At 38.9% G+C, this 11,918-nt stretch overlaps 1 protein-coding gene across 1 annotated transcript; it reads left to right on the top strand.

The window, feature by feature from the left end:
- Nucleotides 1–7,870: 7,870 nt before the first annotated feature.
- Nucleotides 7,871–10,943, top strand: LOC129855270 (doublesex- and mab-3-related transcription factor A2-like). The gene is made up of 2 exons (XM_055922747.1): nt 7,871–8,742; nt 9,071–10,943. Exons 1-2 carry the CDS (start codon nt 8,295–8,297, stop codon nt 9,916–9,918), a joined length of 1,296 nt encoding a protein of 431 aa, XP_055778722.1. The 5' UTR covers nt 7,871–8,294; the 3' UTR covers nt 9,919–10,943.
- The last annotated feature ends 975 nt before the right edge of the window (nt 10,944–11,918 follow it).

Genomic DNA, 11,918 nt, shown 5'->3' with positions numbered 1-11,918 from the left:
TTATGAAGTTTGTCATTTACAATTTAAAATTTCGGACTTGATTTTCCCTTACGAAAAATGTTTCAACCTCTACAAAGATGTTATTTAATTATAATCCACTTAATTCACATGTTCTGTTGCTGCAGGATGATTTTCCCGCTGTAGCAAACTGGCTCAAATTAAGATTCTACATATGTAAACGGATTCAAGTGATTTAGCAAGTCATTACTATTTCCAATGTTTGAGAAACGGATGGTGAGTACTAGGAGTGACAAGTTCACTTCACAGCGGAGACTGAACAGGGTCTGCCATTTACAGGATATGGTTGCAGATTTCTAAGGTTATTAATCACTCTGGTTGATTATCCACTCAATTTGTTCTCTTGATTTGCGACATTTTGGTGACTGTTCCTGATACCCTGGCAAAACTAATAACTGTCACAGTTAAACTTCTCTCATGCATTCCCAATTTAAGGTTCCACAATTCTTGACTTGTTGAAAAAGGTCAAATGTAGATTTTTAATTGAAGGAGTGTGCTGCATATCAGAAGTGGGCACGTCCAGTTTACAGCGTTACTTATTTTAACCCAGAGTAGCATCATGGTTGTAAAAGTATGGAATCCTCAACAGAGCTTAAGGTAGAGGAGAGTTCACTGGACGGAAAGGATTTCATTGAACATGAGCTGGGTTCACATAAGCAAGAGACAAGTGCACAATTCTTGTCAGGCCTTCTTCCCCAGGGAACTATGTGGATTGTGCAACTCCTCTGATGTGTGATATTACAGTTTCAATCATTGAATGGTTTACTAATGCACTTGGGCATCTCTTTTGTACAGCTGCAACTAATGATGATGATGCAGTCGGAAATGCCAATTGGATAATATTTTTCTCAACTTGATCAAACTTGTCACCTGATTTATTGTTTACTGCTAGAATTGCAATATGTTCTGTTAAAGAGTTTTATTTCAGAGGATTGGTTGGTTAATGTATTGATGTGTACATGGTTAATGAAAACCACTTCACTAAATTATACGTCTGTAAAGATCTAAGTTTTAAGGTGCCATTATAGACCCCAGGACATCTGTTCTCAAGCATAATTCTGCAGTAAACTGTGAGGGACAACCTTTAAGACACACTGATTGAGACATCCAAAGACGCTGGCTGTCACTCAGTCTCATCTTTAAGTAAAGCCACCGCTGTTAAATCTCACATTTTGAGAATGTGGCTGTGTGACAATGGACTTATTCTCTGGCTTCCTGTGGTACAGATTCACTGGTGGCAACATCAGGTGGTGACTTTATTCCCTAACAAAAGGGAAGCGTTCAATAATGTTTAACCAGTCTTCCAGGGTCAAGAATGTTGGCCCCTAGTGAGGGAACAGAATTCCTGATGCAAGTGATCTCTCCTTTGAAGTAAGATGTGATCCCACAGCATCCAGCATTTTAAATCCACTCACCCAGTGATGGAGGGATCCCAGACTAAACTAACCTGGAGGGTCACTCAACGTTTACTTTCTCAGAGATGTTGGCACTCAATGAGCGCCAAAGAAACAATCTATGCAGCTTAAACTGTTGGGCACAAAAGGGGGCTCATTTCTCTCTGGGTTTCTTGTTCAATAAGAGAGTGAGTGTGTGTGTGTGTGATGGAAAGTGAGTAAGGGAGATGGAGGTGTCAAAAACGCAGCATAGCATCAGAAGATGCTTATTACTTGATTATTACGCTTTAACAGCCTTATGATGATCCTGTCATTATTGTCTAATACCCCACCCCTAATGCCAAGGTTATATTCATTTTTTAAATCAATTTAGCTTTTGGCTCATGCAAGTATAAAGGTGGTGATTTTCAAACTTATGGAAATGTTAATAGTTGTGAAAAATCAACAAACAAATATTATATATACTATAAATAAAGTAGCTACGTAGAACACAAATCAGTGACCTACATATTTATTTTAAATGCGGTGAAATCCTATAGACCTACACGTATGCTATATATTGGACAATTAAACACTCAAAGATATGATTAAAGCAAGAGCCCCTAGCAATAAAACTGAACTCGGGGTTTCTATTGAAATTAAGAGAACTTATATCATAAAAAAATTTATCAGTTGTGTTCTATTCTTTCTCGCATTATTATTTTATTTACTTCAAATTGAATGAAGTTATTTTATTTACCTCTTGAGGACACCATTACGCGTCTGTAGGCCTATAGGCTATGAAAATAAAATGAATGAAAGCGTTTTTATAAAGTGTTGTCCTTTTAGGTAAATTAAACAGGGAATTAGAACTATTTTGGATAACTTAGACTTTATTTCGAATGCAAATACAAACATAGGCACAACTACAATTTCCTACGTTTAACATAAAATTATTATTATTATTTACATATATTGTTTTCTTGTAGCCTAGTGTTTTCTTGTAGCCTAGTTTGGACTGTAGGCCTTTATCAATATGTTCCGTTTTTAGGACGCTTTATTTTTATAGAATATAATAATTACAACCTCCGTCTCCGTAAACCACAGGGTACACATAAATGATGCCATGTCCTATACTGAGACTGAGCGGCAGCTTTTGCGATTATAATGTTGTTTTTTGTTAGTTTTTATCCATCACTAAAACCATGAGATAGTGAAAGGTGTTATGCAGAGCGGGATTTTAATATCGCCTATTTCTGACTGCATGAATAACCAACCATGCGGCATTTTAAAATAAACTATATATATAGGCGCATACAACAGGAGACAATATGTTTGTGTTTCCCTCATGTAAATTGGCATCATGTGAAACGTTGTGTGGTCTAATATAGCCTTTTAGCTTATTACAAAGCTGAAATTCTGACAATTGTGAATTCTCGTCAATAATTTCAGCTCTTGTAATAAACGATAAGGCAATAATAATGATCAAAGCCCACTCACCATCAGGCCTATAGGTGATGTTTGCATTTGTGTAATTGTAGTAAATTGGTAATAGATTAAACTCAAATGAACGCTTAATTGACTTGTTATGATGTTATTATGGGTCATAAAGTCATAACATCCGGTTAAACGCTACGTTTGATTAAAGGGCTACAATTCAACAGGCTATAATTACAACGACATGGAACATTAATTTATTTAACGATTCCCACATCCATTTAAATGCAATTTTTTGTTAAACGCGAAAGAAAAAACTTAAACCTGTGGCATTTGAATTATCATGCCCTCGAATAAAGCATTAAACAGGGCTAAAGGGGTTTGAATGGGAGCAGTGGCGTGCGAAGTAAAGCAGAGTAATTATTGCTTCATAATTGTGTTCTTTTTCTTTTTGAACAAGGTCTTGAGGACAGCCACACTTGGAACCGACGCGGTTGTGACATTTAGGAGGCCAGTCTTTGTACTGAACATTTCAAGTTTAAAAAACAAGGCCAATTGAAGCGGCAGAGCTCAAAGCCCAGACCATTGTAGCCGAACACATTGAGTTTTGATTGGGGACAATGGTGTTTCTCAAGTTTCGAGCAAAAACTCATACTCCATCTGTGATCTCAATGAACGACCATTCATAGGCTACCTTCTTTTCTGTGCCATTCGTTTGCAAAGGAGGCAGATGTGGAAGGATAGAGCCTACATTTTAATTGGCTGTGCGTACCTAACACACACACATTTAGGCTACTCTAAAACTGTGTTAAACATTTTACAATTGAACGTGTGGAATGGCTGTATACTAATAGCTTGATTACTTTTATTGACATTCTTATATGCACACTGTTGTCATTATTGTAGCCTACTACATACGTATGAAACATATCAAATTAATCTCCTGAATAATTGTAGCCCACTCTATTTAAAGTGAGTCATGACAAGCACTGCCAACCTGCCTTGAGGGCAGAAGAAACGGCCGGGCTTTGGAGAAAGGTACGTGCATGTGTGCGTGATGCATGCACTGAGAGGTGGGAAAAAGGTTTGGCGAAGAGACCTTAAAAATTCATATGCGATGTCGGGGTTTAGAAATGCGTGTTGTTCCATCAGTCAAGAGTGGGAGAGAAGGACTCTCAGGCTCAAGTGTTTGCTGAGGAACTGCGACCTTCCACTTATTCTCAGAGAAATACAGCAATGTCAGTATCTTCCATTGAGCCTATAGGCCTCATTGTTTTCAAGAGTAGTGCGTGAGTTATGGGTAAACTAGACTATCCTCATCTTCCAAGTTTTTGATATCAAAATCGACCTAATCAATTTTTATGGGGGTAGCCTGTAAGGTTTGATATAGCCAAACTATTTCAGGGCCTATACATTTGTGGGCAATATAGCTTTACATTTATTACCTACAGTAATAAATATAAAGTTTTTTTCTGGAGTTATTTCAAGGTTGAGATCTACAATGTCTTCAAGGAAATGCAACCATTCGCTTGAACTCCATCATCATCGCCAGAGCCTCATGTGAACTAGAGGTTAACAACGTAATGAGCACTTGGTGAGTAGATGAAGCGTGTAAATACGCACTGGTTTTCCCAAACCCTGTGCCTCTTACACCTTGTATAACTGCTACTCTAACCTCTGTCTCTGTTAATAGACTATGCGATTTCATCGGGAGACCCCGGGAGGCAATCCGTGTCCAGCCGTGCTCAGGCAGGGCAGCAGCAACGAAAGAGGTCGCTCAAATACCTCACCAGGGTGCTGCGGCAGCAGAAACATGCTGCTACATATGTTGGGTCAAGCACTCCCTTTGTGACTGCCTAAAATGGTGTAAAAACCCAGTCATCTGTAGCCTTTCTTAAAGAAATGAAAGCCTCTCATGGGTTTTTGAAGCATAGGCCTAATGAACTGTTCAAAGAATGTTGAATTTCTTAAGTGCCCACAGTCACGTTTTAATTGCGCTGGGGCATTTAATTGGAAACCATGAGAGAACACCGATAAAAATGTTTCATGGTAGGCCTATCCATGCATTAATTATATTTTTATTAAACTACCATATTAACTCACTCAAAGCTGTTATATTTCCAACTTATTTATATTTCCGACCGAAAGAATTGTCCATGTTTGTAGGCTAGCCTAAATGCAGGCCTAATTATTGTTAGATTAATGCCTCCAAAAAGGTAATTTGTTGTGCCTGCGTTTTTTAGCATGTTGAGCTTTATCCTCAATCTATTAATCAACTAACTTTGTTCAACATTGACCATAGGTGACATCAACTCCATCTCAATGTTTATATATTAGGCTACGCCACCCCGTGATTTATTGTCATGAAGTTTTCATGCGTGTGAGATAGCTGCCGAGATAATTAGTTTGAATGTCAAAAATATATAGTTTAATGTCGTCTCTATTAGGTAATTAAAGGTGCAGATGACAGCGGCAGGGGAAACAGATGGCATTTGCTTACTGTGGTTCATAGGTAAACAATGAGAAGAGCGGCAGTTCCGCGTGCTGGAAACGCAGCGCGCGGAGCGGAGTGCAACATGCACCCCTTGTAGAGGCGACCAGAAAAGCCCTAGTCTAAATGTGGAAAGGTGCTCAGGGTTATAGAAGTACGGGGTATGATGTTTTTGTTTGTTGTTGTGTTTTGCAGCCCTATTCAGTCAATATAAACCCACATTAGTTATAATACATTGAATGCAGTGTCCCATGTAGGCAGGTGAAATGTTTAGCCGGTCTGTATTTGTAAATGATGAGGATTACTGCTAAATGTTCTTTGAGAGGGGGCATGCAATGTTTGGTTTTCTGCAGCCAATCAATATTACTGTGAAATTACAGAATTTGGTGCTAATAAAACATAACACTCAACATTGCATGATCCACAAAGCCTAGTTCAGAAGAAAACATAATTGCTTAGCATAGTCCTACATTTCACGTTCTTGGTAGGCCTATTTACATTTGTTTATCAGTCTTGTGCCATTGAACATAGTTATTGGAGTCCACTAAATAAAGTTATTGAATTGATGCACTCGAATGAACATTTCATATAAGCCCTTTAAATATGTACATTATTGGATCGATCCTTATCGTTAGATACAGCCTATTCCTCATTATTTCAATAAATAGTTTGTACAAAGTTAAAATGGCGTTCTGTGGTTGGTGAGAATTGCGAAGTTTCATCCACTGTATCAACCCTACCTACATCATTTAAAAAGGTGATTGTAGGCATTGGTCAACGAGAGCATGGATCCACAGGCACCATCAGGATCCCAAGTTCAGCCTGGAGTGACATCGGACGGCTGCAACATCATCCCCGGGTATCCATGCATGGCCAGCAACCTCCAACAAGTTAGTAGGCTATATCACCTGCAAACTGGTCGTCCAAAAGTACCCTACAAATTAGAAATCTTGATATCTTGTGAGAAAAAGGTAAACAGTTCAATGCACACTAATAAAAGTTGAATAATGAGTTCATACAGGCTAAGTTGGAATTCATTAGTCACACAACTTTTTTGAGTAAAGGCTCAGAAAATGTGTAATAATAGTAATCATTATAATCCTAATAATCGTAATAAAGTTACTGCATTATCACTTAATTTGTGTAAACAATGATTTATTGATTATCGCATTGTCAGTGTCGTTTTAAATGATTCAATCTAAAAAATAGTCATATAATATGAATGAAACAATGAAAACACTTTTGTTATCAACATCTATGACTAATAGCAAATAGAAATCATCTTGATTGCAGAAAATATAGGGTAGGCATATGCACAAATTTAAAACATGCGCTCTTCAAATTTCGAGCTCGTTGTAAAGGATTTGTTTAGCCTATGAACTCAGAAAGGGTTCATCGTTTTTTCACCACTTGATTTATGTATGTTGAAGGTATTTGGTAGCTATGTGCTTGAATTGAAATATTGTAAAAACATTTTTTTTAATCATTATTATTATAAAAAATATTCATAGTAATAAAAATAACAAACTTTCAAATGAAACGAAAATTATGTTGGTTCATTGTTTGCTGAGGACATAAAGAATATTTACTGCTTTGGGATAGACTTGTAGACAATATGGTCTTCTATAGGCCTAGATATTGTTATCCTAAATATAACCACACTGAAACGTTTTTGTTGTATTTTGTTTTGACATAATAAAATAAGTAGCGTATGGATGTAGCTAAGGGTCCGGCTTGCCTCAACTGAATCGCATAATGCATGTCCATGACTAGCAATAAAACAGTGTTATAATCTGGATTAGGCCTATCATTGTACAATGAAAACACTTACTACGTTACTATTGTAAAACAAATACGTTACTATTGTTATTATAAAAAGTTGGGTTTATAATAAGGCAACCTCATTTTATCATTTTTATTTATATGATAAAGACGTTATTTTTCCAACTCCATGCACAACATTCTACCAGCAATTGCATAGCATAGGCTAGTCTATTTGAATCAATATGTAAATGTCACTTACCTTGTGATTTGACAGAATTAAAAGGGCAGTGACGTCAGTGAGACTTTAATTATTGTCTGTCTCGAAAAAGGTGTAAATAAAATTGAAGGATCAATAACGGCTTTTTATACAAGTAAGACACGTGATGCACAACATCATGAAAATTAATCAAGCAAATTAATATAGATAAACTTCAGATAGCCTAGGCCTATCGAATTATTGCCTGAAAATGTCAATATTGAGAAAAGTGCATTTCATTTGATCTTGGGAATCTATTTCCCAAATTTCCCATAATAAATATGACTTAATTGAAAATCTAGTTCCATTTGCTTTGAAATTCGAGTTAGTTAAAAATAATGTATTTTAGCTCTGCAGGATCCCATTCAGATTCTAAACACTTGTTATTTGAGAAAGAACTCTGGTGGACACAGTTGAAAAAGGGACAAGCCAATCAGATTGCACCTTCCCCGTTTGGCCAATGACAGGCGCCACATTGTTGTCAAATTTGTCTAATGAAAACGTAGGAGCAACAATGGAGAGAGAGGGGATCTGTATCTAGTGGCAATCTCTTGAGTAAGTTAGTGTCTCACGCTGGTGCGAGTATAGCAACCTCGGCTCCTTTTGGTGAAATTAAGTTAAACAGGGGAGAGCACTCATTTCTGCAAGTCTCTTGGATTTCTCCTCGTAAATGACGTTTACATTTCTGTATAGATTGTTGCAGAGATCAAGTATTGACAGGTTGCACGGCGTTTTTATACCTTATTAGCTAAATTGACAAACAGGTCATTTATCTTGGTGAAGCTTTAGGTGAGGCTACATTCCGTTCTCTTCAATGGACAGAAAACACCGGTAGAAGATTTCTTAATAAGTTGTGCAGATATGTTGAAAACTATTCAGCTGTTGTGAACAATCATCGATACACCATCGCGTTACTTTTTTCCAATTGATAGTAGATATTGGTCAGCGACAGGACATGGATCTGAGACCAGAGCTCTCCACGGCGCCGTCAGGATCTCAGGTCCACCCTGGAGCCGGAGGGTCTGTCAACATCCCCGTCTCCATGGCCAGTAGCCTCCTGCGTGGTCCGATGCTATATCGCACAACGGAGAAGTATCCTCGCACCCCGAAGTGCGCCCGCTGCAGGAATCATGGCGTGGTATCTGCGCTGAAGGGCCATAAACGTTATTGCCGCTGGAAGGACTGTATGTGCGCCAAATGCACCCTAATCGCCGAGAGACAGCGCGTCATGGCCGCACAAGTGGCTCTCCGTCGACAACAAGCTCAGGAGGAGAACGAAGCCCGGGAGCTGCAGCTCCTGTATGGGACAGCAGAAGGGCTAGCTCTGGCGGCCGCCAACGGCATTATACCACCTCGTCAGAATTATGAGCTCTTTGGTTCTGTCAACAACGAAAGTAACTCAGGTGAGTGGATTTATAGATTATCCTGCTCAGATCAGCCTGTTCATAAACACGAATAGGCCTAAATATTGGTGGAAGGTTGGTCAGGTTGTTTTGTGCGTAAATCCTGTGCATAAGCATGTGCTTTGCTAATGGTAACTTTGAAATAAAGGACACTGATAGAGAAATAATGTTCTGATGTGAAGAGGACAAATTGGCATTTAATTTACCAAACTGTCAAATTAATGTGACTATTTTGGTAATGGTAACAATATCAAACGTAGCCTATTAGGCGCCTCTTTAATTTGAGTGACAACATCTCATCGATTCGTTTTTCATGTATCTATTTCAGATTTAAGCATGCAGAAGTATGAATTGTTTCCGAAGTCCCAAATGTCGGCATCAGTGACCCAGCAGCAGACGGTGGGCAAATCGGTTTCCACTGACAGCGAACCCGGGATCTCCTCCCCAGACGCGCGTCATGGCTCTGGCTCTGAGAATGGAGACGGAGAGTCGTTCATCAGCTCTCCTGTCTCCAAGGCTCTGAAAGACGGAGAGGACACCCCGGGTTCGATTAGCCCCCTAGGTTCTGACTCGGGTTCGGAGACCGACAAAGATGATCAAGAACCCTCCCCATCATCGGCCGCCTCCAGGCAAATGAACCCAATCGATATATTGACCAGAGTGTTCCCCAGCCACAAGCGCAGTGTTCTGGAATTGGTTCTACAAGGCTGCGGGAAAGACGTGGTGCAGGCCATCGAGCAAATTCTCAACAACAGTGGACAAGCCAAGGCCCCGGAGCAGGTGTGGACAGCAGAACGCATACTCCAGAGCGCACAGCCTCCCCTCTCCTCCACTCCAAGGCCCATGTTACCGGGAGCCATGACGCTGAGCAACCGCTCCGCCTTCTCTCCACTGCAGCCAAACGCGCCACACTTTGGCGCTGATCCCAGCACCTACCCCCTGAGCACTCATCTAGGACTAAACCCCTTGCGCCTGGCCTACTCGGCCCACAGCAGAGGGCTCACCTTCATGACACCCTACTCCACCACGGGGTTGATGCCAACTCTGGGCTTCAGGCCGCCCATGGACTACGCATTCAGTGACCTCATACGGGACAGGACACTCTTGCACAAGGACCAGGGGTACACCAATGGGCTGTACAGGCCCCTCGGCAACAACAACACAGACAAACCGTGAGACTGAGAATGTACAATGTGTCATGAACGCAGTCCTGTTGGGACTATGATTCAAGTGGACACATTCAGAGAGGGACACTGTATTTGCAGCCACAAGTGTTGAATGTTATGGAGAGATCAGTAACGTGTTTGGCTATTGCACTGCTGTACATAATGCTTTGCTTTTAGTCGGGTTGCTTGCCCAAAATGGCATCGGAAACCAAGCTCACTTATATATAACTTTGTTTTCTTAGAGATAGACTATTATTCCTTATACATATGTATTGCTATAAATCCCCCGCCAAGTGTGTAACCTGAAAATATCTAGTCAAACTATTTTGTCTGAAAATATTACTTAAAGGGGTTGCAATTCCCTAAAAACGGAAAGGCAAACTATTCATCACACCATAATGTATGCAGTCGCATTATAATCGAGTGCATATACGGAGAAGATACAAATTCTAACTTCGATATGATTCCTGTAAATTGTATGGTTTCGATATTGAAAAAGTGTTTGCGTCCCAACCCAAGTGGGTTGTTTGATGATCCTGGTGCAATTGTTACTTTTACCTTTTCATTCCGAGTAATTCTTTTCTGGGATAAAACATCCAACCTTACTAACGAATTATTGCTCACTCTTTTTAGGTAGCATACATCCATGCTTAAAAAAACGTTTAAGCGGGCTGTCTTAAATTATTACCATAACGTGTAAATTACTGACGTTGAACATTTAAAAACGGAAGCTTAAATGTAAAACTATTGATGTATTGGCATTCCTTTTCTGACTTAGTTTTTATTGTTTCTCCAACAGTACAGTGTATATTGAATTTGATTATATAAGATTATTATATTACAGTTGACTTTACCTGTGTACTTGACCCAGCATTTATCAGCTACAACCGTTCTTCTCTATTTTGTGAAATTGCATTTTTTGTCCTGAAAAGTCTATTGGTTTTCTGTCACAAGCTGTACCGTCACATGTGGAATTGCTGGAAATAAATGTTATTTTATACAAAATAATTTCCAATTCTTTCTAGGCACTAATATAGCATTTATTTTCACACACACGAACGCGCACACGTGCGCACACACGCACACACTTAATATTAGGCTATTGCTATTAGTTGTTATTAGCCTATTATTTGCAGTAATTATATAGTGTTTATAAGAATATGTATTTTTAACTTTTATCGCGCAGAAACTTGTCTTGTCTCATCATTACAATATTGTCATTCTCCATTTTCCCTTTATTCGTTTATAATAATCGTATAGACTTATAGACTCAGTCTTTGGAAACGGAAAAACACAGGGAACTGGCAAAGCACACATTCATTAAGGAATTAAAAGTCCACAACACTTGGAATATGATGCTGTAGAAACATAATCTCTCTTGCTCGCCGGAATCGAAGTGTTTACTCACGCCAGACAAATACTGTATAACAGAGTGAACAAAGTATTTGACAGCGTGCCTTCATAATGCCAAACGGAAAACGAAACCCAACACCTTTTGAGAGGCCCCTTATTCCACATTGCATGGCTTTGATAGCTTTAATTTAACTGGAAATACATGACCTCTGTTTTTAGATTAATTCATTTGAATTAATATCTGTCCATTGATATATGTACAAAATAAGAATAAATGTTCAATAGACTTAGGCTATATTCGATGACAAACAATTCCAATATGTTTCATAGGCCTACATCTTGACCCAATTAAATGTTCCCTTTTTTATTTGCTATTATCTGTTTTTTCATTTGCTTTTATACAATGTACAATGTTTTAAAGTGCATACAATGATACTCGGTGTCAAACCATACCTCAAACAGCAATTATGTAAACATTGTAGACTTTTGTTTTATTATAGACATGGCTTGATTAAACTTGTCTTGCTTGCTGTTTGGGGTTTTAGGCTGGGTTTCTGTACAGCACTTCGAGATATTAGCTGATGTACGAAGGGCTATATAAAAAATAAACTTGATTACATCTGATCATCGTTAGCCAGAGCTGAAAGCTCTGTGAAA

The sequence above is a fragment of the Salvelinus fontinalis genome, chromosome 5, assembly GCF_029448725.1.
Source record: "Salvelinus fontinalis isolate EN_2023a chromosome 5, ASM2944872v1, whole genome shotgun sequence".
NCBI classification, from domain to species: Eukaryota; Metazoa; Chordata; class Actinopteri; order Salmoniformes; family Salmonidae; genus Salvelinus; species Salvelinus fontinalis.
This window is presented reverse-complemented; position numbering and strand designations above follow the sequence as displayed.

Excerpts from the sequence above, each read along its gene's own strand:
- LOC129855270 (XM_055922747.1), top strand. The coding sequence starts at position 8,295 with ATGGATCTGAGACCAGAGCTCTCCACGGCGCCGTCAGGATCTCAGGTC. Across the intron at positions 8,743-9,070 it reads CAACAACGAAAGTAACTCAG|ATTTAAGCATGCAGAAGTAT; the intron begins GTGAGTGGATTT and ends TATCTATTTCAG.